Source organism: Chiroxiphia lanceolata, chromosome 1 (assembly GCF_009829145.1).
Source record: "Chiroxiphia lanceolata isolate bChiLan1 chromosome 1, bChiLan1.pri, whole genome shotgun sequence".
Lineage (NCBI taxonomy): Eukaryota > Metazoa > Chordata > Aves > Passeriformes > Pipridae > Chiroxiphia > Chiroxiphia lanceolata.
Genome location: NC_045637.1, coordinates 151,658,219 through 151,675,298, shown reverse-complemented (window position 1 = coordinate 151,675,298; position 17,080 = coordinate 151,658,219). Strand labels below are relative to the sequence as shown.

Here is a 17,080-nt window from a genome sequence, read left to right as displayed (position 1 = left end):
CTGAAGCATAACAAACTCCACAGAGGAGTAAAAGAAACCCAGCTTCACAGCAGGCCCAAGGATCACTAAATCCAGGCTATTTTGGACTCAAAAATCAAGTTGACTGGAGTAGGTTTAGAAAGACATTAACATCTTTGGTATCAGCCCGTCCTCTCCACCACCAGGGACTGAAAACCCCAGAAAGCCTGATAACTTAAGAAATTAAGCAGATCTATCTCCAAATTCACGTGTGCTGCATTCAAGTAGGACAAAGAGGCAAATAGTGACAACTAACTGGACTCTCCCAGAATTTTTTTAAATTTTTAATAGTCTAATGCATTTTTAGTAACATAGTTGGCATTTCAAAATATATATTATTTTATTTCAACAATATTCCCTTAACTCTGTAGTTCTACTGGAAGAAAAAAAAAAAGTCACTCGTTGCCATAAATACTGAGTTACTGTTCAAAACACTCCTGTGTGTTTGTGCTGGGTTACCTCTACAGTGCAACTGGGACCGGCTAACATTTACAACATCCACTGCCACTTCCTCTGTGTTTAAAAAATGACATTTTTCTATAAAAACACACAGTTTTATTGCATTAAAAAAAAAAAAAATCCCTACTGTCAGTCGAGTGTGTTTCTACGTGTCACCGGCAAAAGGTGTCCTCCGAGGTCCCTTTTGAGCGGGGTTTCACTTTGGGTTAGAGGGAAATCTGCCACTCAGCAGCTCCTTTCTCCTTCACAGGGTGAGAGCCAGGCTTTGAATGCAGAGCGGCCTGGCTGGGAGCCAGGCACACAGGCACGGTAGTGTTCATGTATTTTTCATTACAACACAAAAGGAAAGCCGAGTTACATAACACGGGCCTTTGTAGTGCAGCTTTCTTTTTTAATCTGTAACAGGGAAAGGGGGGAATAGTGTCCCCATTTAAGACTTCATATGGTGAAAGATGGCTGACACCTGCAGCTGCAAGAAGTCACCTGGTGCCTGGCCACTGATTGCAGTGCCAATGGAGGACTTTTCTTCTGGCACAGATGTTGGGTGTTTTGTCCAGATGTCTGACTGAACCCAACCCAAGAGCTGTACTTCACTAAAAAGGAGTCTCTATCCTCTCGCTAAAAGCAACATTAAAAAAATCTAAATAAAGTGAACTAAAAACACAGCTGGATTGGTCGAACAGGTACAAAAGGATTCATCTCAACAGCAGCAGTGGGATGTTTCCAGCACGCAGAAGGGAGAAGGTCGATGGCTGTTTCACATCGGGGTCCTACGGAGCACCGTGTGCTGCTCCATGGAAGGTGCTGGGGATTGGCAGGACCCTGACATTGGCAGAGTTCACACACTGAATTCCTTCCAGGTCTGTAACGAGGTTCGCTGTGCCCTGAAGGAGCTGAGCTGCTAATCACAGTCCTGGATATTGATGTACACAAAGAGGGTGGAGGAGGAGTACGGGTCTCCGTTCTTGGTTAGAAGATGGATGTGGCGATAACCTGGAAGCAGAGGCACAGATGGAAAGTGGCCTTTAGTCCAGCTGGAAAAGCATTTGCTGACATTTGCCAAGACCCTGCAAAAACATCTCCCTTTCTCAGAGTGTTTTGCTCCCAGTATCCCACAGAACAGGCAGATCCAAGAGGCTTTGATATGCCCAAAGCCACTGGGGACAAGGGGGGCCCTTCCTTAGAGACAGTGTTATCAGCTGCCCAAACAATCTGTTCTGACCTGGGGTGTGATGGATCTGGAACACTCAGGACACTGGAACTTCCCAAAGGGTTCAGTGGTTGTGAGGAACAGGGAGCAGGGCCTTACCTTGCTTCAGGCTTGTGAAGGGAAGGGTGTACTGCCCGATGAAGTCGTTCTTGGTCGACATGTCAAAGTCTTCCACCACAAACCGGACCAGGGCGAGTGCAGGGATCTCTATGTCAAATGTAAACTCTTCATCCCATTTAGGGTTAAAGCCTGGACAACACAGACAAGGATATCAGAGATGTTGGCAGGTAAGGATGGTGATCAGAGGTGTTGCAAATCAGTGGAGACTTTGCCTGAAAGCCAACCTAATCTGACCCAGGCCAGGGGTCTTAGAAGGTGCCAAGAGCCTTGTTCCCAGCTCTAATACTCATCTGCTGCCTGGTATTAATAAATCCTTCAGCTCAGGCTGCTCACTGCAGACCTCAGTACCATTGTCCCAGAAGGCAGTGAGGAGCAAGAGGGAGGGGAACTCAGCTCTGCTCTGGTACATGGATGTCTTTGCTTGCCATTGGAGTGGTTGCATATTTTTACAGCCCTAAACCAGGGGAGAGCAGAGAGGAGAGCTGTGTCTTTGTGTTATGACAGACTCCTGAGGCCTTAAGCCTCTCCACCTTCTTGAGATACACCCATCTAACCACCACTCCGTGCCTCATTTCCCCTGTCTGCAAGAAAGGTTAAAGAGGAGTGTCTGATTACAGAAACCATCATCAAGTCTGATAAGGATCATGTGGTTCAGACTCAAAGCAAACAAAACCAAGACCATCGCATCAGATAAGAGGTGGAGAGCAAGCTTAGTGCTCTCTCTCCAGGTCACAGGAGGTGCAGTTCCAACGAACCACTCCCCAGAAGCAAACAGGAGGAGAGGACATTCTGTTGGAAAACCTGCTGCCATTGGCAGAGCCTGTGCAGAGCAGAGACCAAGGACAGCAAAATGTCCCTGCTGGTCATGAAGGGTTTGTGGGGGATTCAGTAGGAGACAGGGATCTTTCAGCTGGCCCTGGAGGTTCTGAGATGGGCCTGGGGACTGTGCCATAGCACAATACCTGTGCTGCATTGGTGTACTTTATTTGGACCCTTCTATGATTAAATCAACTGGACTGTTCACACAACACACATCTGCTCCAGACTCTTCATCCTTGGGGAAAAAAACCTGTTGCTGAACAAAGTGTTGCTCATCCCATGGGAGCAGAAATCATGAAAGCTGAGGGAGTGTCACTGGCCCTGGGACAGTAGGCTTCACTGTAGTGGAATCTGTGGGGGATTCTCAACCCATCTCAGAGCCACAGTAAGATAGAGATGCTGAGCCAGCAGGTTCCTACAGGCTCTTGAACTCCATGGTCTGTGTCCTGATCATGCTGTGTCCCGATCTGTCCCACAGCCCCTGCTTCAGTCCCAACAACACAAAATAATAGAATCATTCAGGTTGGAAAAGACCTCTAAGACCATCGAGCCCAACTGTAAAACATCAAACCAGGTGAGCTGTTGAAGTGTGGTCACTCATCTGAAACCTCAGCCCATGAAATGCAAACCCCTCTTTCCAACATGGATGTTTTCATTGTTTGACTCACTTTTCACTGGGCAACACTCCCTCCAGTATCACTCCACCATCATTCCAGTATTGCTCCAGCCAGCCAAGGGCTGGCCACGGGGCTGGGAATGCTGAGCAGCCTTGAGGAAAAGGCCTGGCAGTTCTGAAATGTTCCCTACACAACTTTTACTTGACAGGCTATAAGAATTATTGTAGGTGACGGAAATGGCAGTGAGCTTTAGGAGCCAGGCCAGATTTACTCAAACAGGAAAGAGGAAAAGGGAAACATTGTTAGCAGGGAGGAAAATCTGCATTAGCTTTCTAGCATTTGGCTCTTACTCCAGGCAGAAAATCAGAGTGTGTGTGTGTGTGTTTGTGCAGGAGGCCGTAATGTTCAGACCCTCCCTGCACAGAGGGAAGTCACAGCCACATTTGAAATGGTCCTCCATCTTTTGAGATATTCAGAATTCATCCAGACAATATTCTGAGCAACTTGGGTACGCTTTGAGCATGGTCCTTCTTTAGGCAGGGGTTGGAACAGACACCTCCAAAGTCCCATGCAACCTCAATCTTTCATGACATTGTGACACTTTCAGGATAAAATGAGCCCCACAAGAAGCCTTCTCTGGGAATATCGTGGTGGGAACCCCTGCAGCCCAGGTCAAACCCAACTCTGTGGAGGTAAAGAGCACTTGCAAAGCTCTAGCTCTGCCAACCTGGCAGCCAGCCTCAAACAACTCAATATGGCTGATGTTGTTTTACAGGGAATTTCTGTCTCCAAATGTCTTAGAGAGAGAAGAGAGGGAAGAACTGCTCAAAGTCCAACAGCACCTCATGTTTCTGCTTAGTGTGGGCTGGCTTGCGTGCAACTTGGGCAGGTCTGGTGACAGGGCAGCAGCCTTGGCAAGGAACATTCTGCTACATGACATGGAAGAATTACTGCCCCATGAGAGCACAGCTCGGAAGGAAACCCCTTACCATTGTTTTCAATGACTTTGGTCTGCTTCTTGTTGTTGTCCTGTTGGACACCATGGATTTCTATCGTCACCTTGGGATCAACAATGGAGTTTTTGCTTTTGTTCACCTTGGGCAGCTGCTGACCAGAGATGATCTGCGGAGGAAACAGAGAAAGAGGTTAGGAACTCATCAGGAGAGGGGGCTCCCTGGAAAATTCCCTCTCCTTCTCCAGGAGCACAGGATCTGCTGTGACAAGCTGGTGCTGCTCTTTCAGAGCCGGTGCTGCTTTTTCAGAGCCGGTGCTGTGACATCCTTCAGAGGAAGCTGTCATGAGCCAAAGCACCTAAGGAACACTGCTCCAGCCCAGCCAGCTGGCTGGGGGACAGGCAGCTTTTCTAACTGTCCCCACAGTGATCAGGTGACACTTGGGAACAGCAGAGGTGACTGTTGATTGCACGTCTGCCTGTACGTCTCTGTAACGACAGTGAATATTGTCATTAACCTCTTCTACTGCCCAACATTAAACACGTGAGTGGGTCCCTGGAGGATCAAAGTCCATAAGAGACCCCAGAGGTGGGAAATCAGTAGGGTTACGACAACATTGCCCAGGTGGGACCAGAAGAAGGAGAAGGTACAACCTACACGCCCCCCCGAAGGTGGATGCTACTGAGACGTTTCCGACTTCTATTCTTACTTTAAGCAGAAGCTTCTTCTTTGTCCCCCATGTTCCTTCTGTGATGGATTTTGGATTGAATTTGGTTTGCTCATCCCGGAGGAATTCCGGCTTTAAGACATACCCAGAAAACCCATTGTCCTGGAACCGACCCTGGTAGACATCCATTTCTGTGCCTGCTGTCTGGAAATTCAGGGCAACTGCAACATAAATAAATAAATTCAGCAACTCTCAGACAAATCAATGGGAAACTTTTCATACTAATTCTGCTCACATGAAATTGCACTTCATGGACATAAACATTGGATTTTCCACGCTTCAAAGAGCAGGGATAAACTTTCACCCTCACAGCCTGCTACCCCTGAGGATTTCTTGCATTCAGAGATGATAGAGAGGAGAGAAGCCATTACAGCCATTCTGCTTTCTGCAGGATCAAAAAGTGTCCTGCATGGAATTTATGCCACCTAGTTGAGCAACTGCATCTTTTAGATAAACCTACTCATTTCTATGCTGAAGGAGTTCTCTCCTGCAGTGAAGTCAGAAAATCCTTCTCGGATCATTTCTCTGGCTACTCAGCCTCATTATAAAACCCCCTTTCCAGCCCAGATCTGCCTATTTTCATTTGCCATCCTGAGGGGCATTGATGCCTCTGTTGGTTAGACCAGAGAGCTCCTCACACTCTGAACTCCTCAGGTAGGAGTACAGCAGCTGTGATCAAATCACCTCTTTATTGTCTCCTACCCAAAACAGATCAAGCCTCACTGGTGTCCTAATACCAGGCAGATTTCTTGTATTCTTCCCAATTTGTCGATATCTTTTTTAAAAGTATTAATGTCAAATCTGGAACAGTGTCTGTGAACAGTCTCACTAACACCACACAGACCCCAGCAGCTCCTCAGTGCTCTGTTGATTTCTCAAGGATGATTTCAATTTCTTTAGCAACATATAAGACATCTTTTAAGACAAGCAATTTATCCTGGTCTTGGGTCCTTCATATCCTGTCACACTTGAAGGCCAAAAGCATTTTAAGGCACTCCTTTATTTTTCCACCTGCAGCAAGACTTTGGTAACTGCAGGGTACTGGTTTGAACAGGAGCTGCAAGTACTCAGGTCTTCTGAAAAATCTAATTTAGAATGCCCAAATACTGCATTCAGGTCAGATAAGGCATGCAGGTCTGGCCTTACTGTACCCTAAGGGAACCGATGCTGCCTCCCAAAGATTCTCCTGAAGGTCAGACAGGCCAATGGGTGCCACCTGTGCCTCCACGGGGCCTGCAGGACCCACCAAGTTCAAATGCTGCCAGGCACATCCAGCCCATGTGGGTCTACACAGCTGAGGGCCAGGGTGCCCTACACCTACAGCTTCTCTTGTCTGGCTGGGCCAAAACTGGGACACCTCCAACATCCAAGAGAGCCAAGCATGTCATCACTTACTACTGCACTGGGTTTCCTGGGTGAGAGCTACAACAGAATTCACTTGACAGGCACTGGGTCTTTTGTTTTCATTGAATCTCTGAGTTATTAATACACTGTCACAGGCCTCAACCCCCTGGGAGTAGATGTGATGAACTGCTTTGACTACAGGGAACAGCTCAGGACATGGCTTGGCCCTTATGGTTACGGCCTTGCTGAAGGGCTCAAGAGAGCTGAGTTTGGTTTACAGCTCTGCCAGAGATTTTCAGCACATCTTCCAGCAAGTGACTCTTCACTCCTGGCTCCCTCTTCCTTTGTGAAATGGCAGCAACTCCGCTAACAGTGAAATTACAGGGACGTGCACACTAATGTGCAGGAAAGACTCTCCTAATGGACTTGTGGTGAGCCAGAAAATGTCTATGGAAAGTCACTGAGCATTGGCTGAAAAGCTGATTTCTCTCATTGACCACTGAGCCTCTGGCTCCACAACGCTTGAGACTGCACATCTACCTCAACTGAAGCCCCTCCACAGACAGTTCATTTGTGACCTAGTCAGCCTGACCCTCCCCAATCTTCCAGCTGCACCCACCAATCTGGCAGCCAACATTCCACAAGTCCACGGGGTTGTAGTTGGAAGAATCTGTCCTCCAGCCTGCAGGGTAGATCCGGCTCAGGTGCCTGATGTTGTGATGAATAAAACTGGTTCCTATAGAAAAAAAAAAAAAAGAAGAAAATAGCCCTATCAGTGATGGGGGCTACTTTTATCTCTTCTTGATGCTGCTGTGTATCCTCCTCCTCTGCCTAGCAAGTCTGGCTGAATGGGAACAACCTGTATAAATGCCTTTCTTGGTAACAGCCTCCATGATAGTAAGTTTTTCCCTCTTTTTCTCAGTGACATGCATGACCAAAGACATCATAACCCATGTCTTCCAGAACACCAATTCCTCATGCTTAACCACCACGAGCTGTCCCTTTTTGGGGGACTGGGACAGAGGATGGCCTTTTGTCAGGGCAGAACACACATACCAGACTCCTGGGCCTTTTGTCAGGGCAGAACACACATACCAGACTCCTGGGCCAGTTTCAGAGCTTTGCTCTCTGAGAATGACGACATCTCGTAGAAAGCCCGAGGATGGCTGGGGTCATCAAAGCCTTCAAAATGGACACTCTTGCAGTAGACAACTGTGTCTGACAGCTCCTTGGCCAGCTTCAAAGTATCACTCTGAAAAACAGGAGAGCAAGAGGTTTGCAGGGAGTTTCTGCAGCCAAAAGTAATAGCTGTGTTTTCTCTAGGACCCCTGGGGCTTCCCTTCTCCACCATCTTTACAAGGAAAGGATGCACACTACCAACACTCAGTGGCGTCCCTATGCAGAGAGGGGGTGGAAAAGGATTCTCTCTCTGTTGGTTGGATACCCTCCCTGCTGCTCTCTGCATGATCACTTGCATTTCATTTCAGCACCAATGTCTGTCTCCAGGTGCTAAACTTTGTAACAGAGCCTTAGCAATGACTTTTCCATACCGTCCTGGTCCCAAGCAAGCAAACCTAGGAATAAGGGGAAGAGAAGGATGTTTTGGCCTCCACAGAGCTTGGGCTTTTTTTCCCCCTCAAACTAGAAAGTTCTCACAGTGCTTTGATGCCTCCTACTCCACAGCCACATTCATTAGTGTAAGGGTGGAGTGAGAGCCACCAGCACCCATCAGAGGCAAGAAGAGAAAGGAAAAGACTTCAAAATCATGCACATTATTTTACACAGTTCAGAGAAAGAAGTAAGATGCTTGAAGAGTGAGCAAATCAGCCAGGGGAAGCACAGACCAGACCAGATCCAGAGGCAGCTTTGCCATCAGTGGGGACTGCACGTATGTGTGTCACCTCTGAGCCTGCTCCCTAAGGGATATGGCCTTCAAAGGGACCTGCAGTCTGGAAACTGAATGTCCTCACACGAGGGAGCAAAACACTGGTGTAAAGGACAGCATTTTCTCCCCAGAAATAGTCATTCAAATTGCTGTAGGAACTGGCCACCCCTTCCCTCCCTCCCTGCCTTCTCCAGGTCAGACCATGAGGGTGCAGGTACATCCCAAAATGTGACTAGAAAGGTACCAAATGAAGTCACGACGGTCCCATAACAAACAGATTTCTGGAAATCAGGCAGACAGATTGAACATGTGCCCTTCCACTGCCTCCATAAATGCTACATGGTCTGTACCAGCTGCAGGGTCCTCCGGCCTCCTTTTAGAGGAAGAAGCCAACCTTGATGCTTGGCTGGCTCTGCAATCTCTGTTTGTGCCTGGGACAGAGATCATTAAGCTGAGCAAGCACCAGGATCCTCAGCTCCAGCAATTTCAACAATTCACATGTACAAATCCCCAGCTGAGCAGCTGAAACCACACTGAGAACTGTCCTAGCTGGGAACATATTAGAAGTATATTTCAATGGCTTTTCCTTTTCTTTTCTTTAGGCACGGTACAAAATCCATCTAAAAAGTGGCTTCCCAGCATGAATCATGGGACAGGCTAACAAGAAGGGATTTCCTGATAAAGGACTTCAGAGCCCTCTGCAATAGGTAAAGGTTTAAAGCTTCTCTGTCTCTCCAGATCTGCCCCTTTCCAGCACTGTTACTTCTCTTACTTACCTTCCCCTTCTGCTGTACTTCAGTCTTCACAGATTCATCTTCAATTTCAGCTGCTTCATCTTCATCAGAGACGTCCTCAGCCTCCAGGTTATTGTTCCCATTTGTGGGGTCCTCCTGCCTGCTCAGCTTCTTGCCTTTCACAAGGATCTTCCCTTTCAATTGCTGCACAAGGAAAAGGGGAAAAAATAGCCAGTGAGTAGAAAAGGTTCTAGTCCACCCTGAAGAAGTTCCTCAGCTGCAACCAGGACCTTTTAGAGCTGCATCAGTCAGTGGTTATTATCCATAGATACAGGTAAAAATAAGTCTGTTTTTTCACTGAGGCTCTGCCCAGCCTCTGAGACCTCAAGCCATGAGTCTGAATACCCCAGAATGCCCATTCTGAAATAGAGCTGACCATCCTTTCAACTAGACAACTAAAACAGTTGTGCAGTTAAAGGCAATCAAAATATACCTTTTTTTTTTTTTTCCAAGACTGAATGTGGCTCAGCAAACAGGGTCAAGCTTGGAGGTCAGGGCTCATGGGAGCTCTTTGTGGCACTGCTTCTGCCCCTCTGTGTGGCCTGCTATTTAATCTACCCCACAGTCTGCAATGTATGGTTATAAACACAATGTATGTTTACAAGCACAATGGGAAACTTAATGAGATCCAAGCAGGGACTGAAGGAGTTCAGCCCTCTGTTCCAGCAGATATTTTAATGGGGTGAGAGGTCCATTAAGTTCTGGACAGGTGTTTCATGCACAGCAGACATGGAATTTTAATAGGTAAGGATTTTGCAGGTGAAGCCTTAGGATGCTGACAGCCTAAGGAAGAGTTCCTAGACCCTTTCCAACGACACCTCCTCTTCTGCAAACAGCTTCTCCTGTGATTGCTGCCACGGTACAACACTGATCACAACCAGCAGCATGTGCCAGTGTAACACAGCTGGCTGCTGAGTGAATCCAAGGGGCACATCCCTTGTGCTGATCAATTCTCTCCAGCCTCTTTCAAGGTTCACATAAAACTCTCAGGTGAATGAACACACCAACAGGTCATAGTCACTCACAGACCACCACACCACTGAAGTATCTCTTGTGGGAAGAAGGCTGGAGCCTGGAGGGGGATGAATTTGAGCCCAAACAAGGGAGCAGCAATGCTGGCAGCAGGGAGAGGTACTGAGAAGGGTGACTGAGGGCAATCTCTAAGTGAGCAGGTTATGCCTTAAAATCCGGAGCACCACGAGACCCTGCAGCTTCCAGAGAAGTCAGCAGGAGATTTGCTGCCACCTGGATGTGTTTGGTACTCCTGGCTTTGGAGTGTGCTAGTTATTCCAGAAAAATTCAATCTTGAAATTAGCCAGTACAGTCCCTCAGTCTGTGTAGCACACCCTGTATTTGCCTTTTCCGCAACAGCAAAAGCAACAAACACTACCACACTCAAATGACAGGACTTTGGAAAACCAAGGACCTTTTATAAAGCAACACAGGCATTTTCAAAGGACACAATTTCCCCCTTTTCACCGTTTGTGGGTGCAAGAAAATCACATCTCATCTTTACAGAGACCAGCCCAACTCCTCACAACCCAGTGAAGCCATGGATGAAGCTTGGTTGGAGCAGAAATTTGACACTGGCATCTGAGGTAGCAGCCAAGAGCATTTTTATTCAGCTACCACAAATGTTCTGTTTACACTGGGGCACTTTTCCTGTCACTCAAAAGCTACACTCAAAAGCAGATGGAAGGAATGTACCAGTTATTTGGAATAAAAGGTCCAAAGGAGCAGTCAGAGCATGGCAGTATTGTCCTTCCCATCCCCAGACCATCCTCCCAGCTCTCATCCCTCTTCCAGGCAGAGCTGTGACCTGCTTCTTTACATCCATGGCTGGGAGATGAGTCGGCTCATCTTCAGACTCTCACTTCAGTCTGCTGCTCCCATGACTTTTCTCACCCTCCTACCTCAACATCCAGCTCTACACTCTTCTTCCACAAAAAAATCCAGTTCTGTGTCAGTTTTTAGGCTCTACTCAACACTTGGAATAGACAATTCTGGAAGGATTGCACTGGGGACAGTAAGGAGGGTCTGAGGGCAGTCCCTCTTGTCCTTTGCAGGCTGCAGATACCATCCTGATACTTCATATATATTATTTGCCTCTGCTTTCTAATGACCCATAAGAAACATTACCACCTTATCTCACAACTAGTAGAGAACAAGGATAAGGAATTCAGGGCAGATATCTTGATTTTTAATTATCAGTAGGTAATTAAGCTTTTTAAGCTTATGCCATTCAGGACAGCAAATGGGAGGTGTGATTTCTGGTACAGACTCATCCTACAAGGCTGAATAACATCAGCAGCAAAGGCAGAGGAACACAGCCTCCGCCATCCTCAACACACCCTGTACCAGGGCTGCTGTTATCCTGTCTAGCCTATGGTTTTTCTGGGAAACCTTGGATATACTGCAGATGCTCCCCATGGGCACAGGGACACTGGTTCTGTGCCCATTGTATCCCCCTAGGCAGGTAATTTCCACTGTGCCTACAGGGGAGAGCAGCCCATGTGCCACCTAACTCAGAGGAGATGCATTTGTTTCTTGGTCCACAATGAGAGGTGAGATTCACCCCAAAACAGAGCATTTTCATTCCCATTTCATGAAAAACGTGCTATTTTATAGTAGCACTGCACTGAATCCATCCTGCAGAAGCTGCCAGTCTTCCTTCAATTAATATGGATGCTATGAAGCAAAGTCCCAAATCTGAGTTTATCTTCTTTAATAAGGTTTTAAATAAGCTGATACACACAGACACAAACACACACATGCCCTTGCTTCATTTCTCTTGGTTCCCCTCCATGTAATATTAAGTATTTCTAGCCTGAGGCAAAAGACACTCAGCTCATCAGTTCAGCTCTGTTGAGCAGATCCCTTGTCTTAGGAGGAAGCATTAGCTGAAATACTCAATAAATATTCTCCAAGTAGACCATAAAGCTATTCCAACTGTGTCTGGCAAGCCCAAGGTTGAGTACAACCTAAGAAAAGGGTACAAGGACACTGGATTCCGCTGAGAACGTGCAGTGGAGCGGTTGTTGGAATAAATGCAACTCTTGCCCTTTTTCACATTCCCTGTAAATGACACCATCTTATTTCTCCACAGGTGGAGCTCCCCTGCTCTCCCACCTTTTCCACTGCAGGCTGAACAAGCTCAGCTCTGCGAGTGAAATAGTTCTGACACGTGGCCTTGCTTCCTTTTTGGAGTCTGTGGATTGGCACATGGCAGCCAAGGAAGCACTGCTGATTTTATCAGCAGCAGCAGAGCTGTAATGAGCATAGAATTTTAAAAGATCCGCATACACGTTTATCCCACCTGAAAGTTCCCTATCCCCTAATAGCAACCTGAAAGCCACAGCAAGGTCTGAGTTCCAGTTTTCATCTCAGTGGGAATGGAGGATTTGTAAGGTGATCCACCTCATCAAACTTTCTGGGCTTTCAACACCTCCTTCAGAGTCAACAGAGAGAACTAAACACTCCCAGGGTGTGATTCTTCTCATCTGTTTGGACAAACACTTGCGAGGAGGTGGACCACACCTCCAACTCCCTCTGACTGTATTAACTGTTTCTCAAAGGAGCCCTAAGTAAAGTGCTCACACACATGAATATGCAGGGTCTGAGCATTGCTACCTTACATCTCATTCTCAGGGTGAGGATACCCATCTCTCCAGACTTCTGAGAAGCTGCGAGGAATCACACGTTCACATTCATGAGGAGACACACCTGATACACTGAAGAGCTGCCTGCAGCACTGGGAGCTGTTTTAGTCTTGTTCCAGGACTGGGGCTTTGCAGCATTTCTAGCTGGGATGCAGGGATAAGGGGAAGGGGCCGGGCAGAGCCCTGTGCAGATCAGGGGCAGGGCAGAAGGGCAACAAGGAACACAGACTGGATCAGCTCCTCCCTACAACCCTGGCACTGCCTGGAGCTTTTATGTGGCTTTTGACCTTTCATCCTATAGCCTTTAATTTACTATTGGGACCTAAAGACAGCAGCTTGAGGGAGATATTTAGACAGGCTGTGTAGCCCAACACTGTTCCTGAATGGAGCCTAATAAATCAGGTTCCTGCCTCGGGCTGTGGAATGAATCGTTAGCACAAATCCAAACCGCGTCGATCTTCCTTTAATTACTGACATTGCCCTGCTAACACAATCGGCAGCAATCCTTCCACTGTTTGTATTTACAGCCTTTCAGCCCTTTTCCCAGTGACAGATCCCAGTCTTCTTCTGATACGAAAAATACCACGTCATCCCAGGCTTCCTCACGTCAACTTTCACAAGGGAGTGGAAAAGCCAAGAGGTTTCTGGTTTGTTGGTTTAGGTTTTTGTCCTTAATGTTTCAGTTTCAACGTATTTTTCACCAAAAAAGTCAGTATTTCAGCCCTTTGCACTCTCCTAGTTCACACAGCAGGAAGGCAGAGGAAAAGTATCAGAGAGAAAAGGACAGGTCTTGATACACTGGCAATTTTTCTTCAATTAAAACTGAACAGATCAATCCCTCCAATGGAGCATATTGGCCCAAATCCATTCACTAAGGTAGATCTGGGCCACTGTATTCCAGCTGGGGCCACGTGTCTGTTTGGGCAATCAAAGCAGAAGGTTGGATGAACATAGGAATGGGAAAAACATCTTTGGGAAGCTGGGGTCGTCCCCTTACACACACAAATCACACTTTTCTTTCCCAGGTGTTTCTCCTTTCTTTTATCATATCATTGCCCTGGTCATAAGGCAAGAGTTGTGAAAAGCCATCAGCAGCTCTCCTGATTCTGCACCAAGATAAATAGCAAGTCAGGAGGGGACAATGAAGACACTTATTTTTCCAAGTCAGTAACAGCCTGCAGAGACCTGTCTCCATGCTGGGTGTACCTCACCCTGGCAGTCACTTCTCTCAGTGGAGTCACCTTGTCTGTGCCAGAGTTGAGGTCCTGCTGAAGCAGCAGCATTAAAAATCATGATTCATCCTAATTTATTGCCCTGGTGCTTAGGGACCAAACCAGATCAGCTTCCCTCTGTGCTAGGCATTGTATCAAATGAGGCATGACACTCTCAAACAAAAGGGGAAAGTTGGAAAAGGAAAACAGATAAAGGAAGATGAAGAACAAATAGAAGATATTTTGGGTGGATGGTTTTCCTCTCCTTTCTCCCCTGATGACTGCCAGCTTTATCCTACCCACGAACTTCATCCAGCTCTGGGTAGGCAAGCTCATCCAACTTTTGGCAAATGATTTCTTCAGCAAAGAAATGCAATTTAAAGGGAACTGCAGCTACCCACACAAACTTTGCCTGTTTCTGCAAAGTCCTTGAGAGAAAACAAAGAAAGGAGGAAGGAAAGAAGGAAACAAAGAAATTAGGAAAGAAAACACAAACGAAAGGGCAGATGAATATTTTATTTGGCTCCTGTTTTTGGAAATGTTTTTTTCCATATCAAGATTTCATTTTCATTTCTTCCTAATTATCAGCTAATGATTTTAAAGTGGTGGCCCACTGTTGAGGGCTGTGTATCTCCTTCCCCTTGCAAGGTCAGAGCTCAGCTCCCAGCTTGATGGCTGCCCTGATTCACAGGAATCAAAGGGGCACCTCTAGGCAGCCTCCTGCTTTCCCTCGTCCTTCATGGACATCTCCATCCCCACCACCCCAGGCCGCTCTCAGCGGGAGGGCACTTTGTGCTTGATACAGCTTTAGGCTACTTTTACTGTTTTTCCCCTTGAGTTTTGAGCTTTGCACTCAGCGAGAACACAAACTTCCTTCTTGTCCCACTTTCAGAAGGCAGTGCTAGAGTGCTTACCTCTGGGGAGGGGAACTGGGATTTGTTTCCATCCACTGGGGCAACCAAGAGCATGTCCTGGAAGATTGTCGTCATGTGCTGAGCCATGACCTTCTGCTGGTCAACGCTGCAGTGGTTCTCCAGGGAGATGATGACAGGGTATGGGGAGGTCTAGGGCAAGACAGCAACACACACCATCAGTGAACTCTGCGATACCACCAGTCTGTAGCAATTGGTGTAAACCTCAGCGCTGTTTTCTCAGGAAATGAGTGTCAACCGTAGGGTCTAAATTCTGCTAAAATGAAGATTTGTTAAAAATGGACAAATTTAACTACGCAGTAGCTACTCAGATCTCTGCTGATGCCTTCCAGAGATGACGATCCAATGGACAGGGCACCAGGATGGGTCAGGATGCCTCCCACAGACTTTCTGGGGCACTTTGGTGAAGCTCCCTTTGCCTCCTTTCTCCACTTGCACTGTGGGTCCGAGCACCTTCCTACCTCGGAGGAAAGACTGGGGAAGGGGGCTTTGAAATCACTGGGTTTGCTCAAATCCTGAGGTGACATGAATCCTTCCTCCATTCCTGCATAGGCCTGATCTGGTTCCCTGTGCTCCCCAAGGCATTCTGTGTGCTGAAGGCATTGGCATTATTGTCACTGTCACTCCTTTGTAGCCCCAAAGGAAACTTGCTGCCAGCTCCCAAGTGCACTGAAGGAAAATAGCAGAAAGCCCAGCGAGTCTGTATAGACCCAAGGTTTCTCTGAAGGCTGCTGACCCAGCACTGCCATACAAGACTCCAGACCTGCTCATTCCTTTTAAAGCAGAGTAGAAGCAGTCCTTCACATCTAAAGTGTGGGTTCCCCTAAACTATAATCAGACTCTAAGACATCAAAGCCACACAAATTATGGGCTTGTTTGGCTTTCCCACCATGTAGGGTCAAGATACTGGGTATCACTTTCATTGCAGTGGGGTCCAGGATGCAGCTGTGCTGGTACACATTCAAATTCATCCTTGGATGTGCTCTGCCTGACCAGCAACTCCCAGGAATGGATCTCTGCAGGAAGCAGAGCATGGATGCCCGGACAGGACACATCTTGTCCCCATGAGAAATAAGGTGAAGCCTTCACTGTTTCTGCTCTCTGCTGGGAGGGCAGAGATCTACTGTCAGTCCTGGACTGTGCAACATGAGAAATCTTAGAGGGTGCCTCGTCCTTACTTTGAAAGCATAGTTCTTGATGGCCTTAATGACATCACTGAAGAGGATCTTGGAGGTGAGGGTGTAGCCGTGATAAATGACAGGCTCTGAGTTGGGGCCATCCCAGCAATCCAGCTCCACACAGCGGCAGCCTTTGGTGAGGGCTCTGGAAACAAAGAAGGGACCTGGTTGGGTTCTAAGCCTTCTGCTCCATCTCAAAATGAGGGTACATCAGGCACAGGTACTGCCTGGGAAGACTGAGAGGAACTCCGGGGAGCAAGGGAGAAAAAAGGAGCTTGGAAAAATGGGAAAGCAGAGAGAGAGAAAGGATGGGATCAGAAGAGCTCGATGTCAGCAAAGATAGCTCAAGGTTGAGCAAGGAAAGCACAGTAGGATCTGAGAAAGGAGGCAGTGGAAGTCCAAGCTAGAAATATCCAAAAGGTAAGACAAAGTGAGTGCCAGATGAGAAAGGACCCTCATGACTGTGCCCCAAGTCTTTCCCCAAAGATGGTGAAGAGAATACCAAGAGTGGCTGCATTGGAAGAATGACAGTAAGACAGTCAGCCTTAGAAGCCAGGTCACAAAGCCTGGATGATGTGAGTTCTTCATCTAGATCTGATACAACATGAGAGATGAAGCCTCAGAGCTGTGAGGGAGGGAGCTGTGGGAACTCCACCATAGCTGGGAAGACTCCTGAGGACCAGTTTCCCAAGCTGAGTCTATAGACTGAATTTCCACTTGAAATTCCCACCTCTACACATCCATACTTTCATTTTAATTCACTTTCAAATGCAGGTTTCCCCCCTTACCTGTCTAGGAGGTGATGTCATCTCTTTTACAGTAACTCCTTAAGCATTTCATATTACACAACTCATTTAACTCTTTACAACAGAATCATAGAATACTAGAATGGTTTGGGTTAGGAGGGATCTCATCCCATTCCAACTCTCTGTCATAAACAGGGACACCTTCCACTAAATCAGGTTGCTCAGAGCCCCATCCAACCTGGGCTTGGACACTTCCAGGGATAGGGCATTCACAGCTTCTCTGGGAAACCAGTTCCAGAATAAAGGGATTTTTATTTTTTTTTTTTACAACCAAAACATACATCTATAATTTTAAGATACTGTAAGACGAATTCAAACAGCTATTGGAAAGCAACTTTTTCCAGATTT

The 17,080-nt window shown here is 47.0% G+C and overlaps 1 protein-coding gene across 2 annotated transcripts in view; it reads right to left on the bottom strand.

Annotated features, from left to right (window-relative positions):
* Positions 1-395: 395 nt before the first annotated feature.
* Positions 396-17,080, bottom strand: part of PLCD1 (phospholipase C delta 1) — a 52,322-nt gene continuing 35,637 nt past the window's right edge. For both annotated transcript variants that reach the window (XM_032698214.1, XM_032698204.1), the window contains exons 7-15: positions 15,927-16,071; positions 14,731-14,880; positions 8,929-9,090; positions 7,363-7,519; positions 6,887-7,003; positions 4,906-5,084; positions 4,233-4,365; positions 1,787-1,936; positions 396-1,470 (exon numbers count right to left, since the gene is read on the bottom strand). In XM_032698214.1, coding sequence (XP_032554105.1) covers positions 1,379-1,470; positions 1,787-1,936; positions 4,233-4,365; positions 4,906-5,084; positions 6,887-7,003; positions 7,363-7,519; positions 8,929-9,090; positions 14,731-14,880; positions 15,927-16,071 — 1,285 coding nt within the window. In that variant the 3' untranslated portion in view covers positions 396-1,378. The remainder of the gene's footprint in view (positions 1,471-1,786; positions 1,937-4,232; positions 4,366-4,905; positions 5,085-6,886; positions 7,004-7,362; positions 7,520-8,928; positions 9,091-14,730; positions 14,881-15,926; positions 16,072-17,080) is intronic.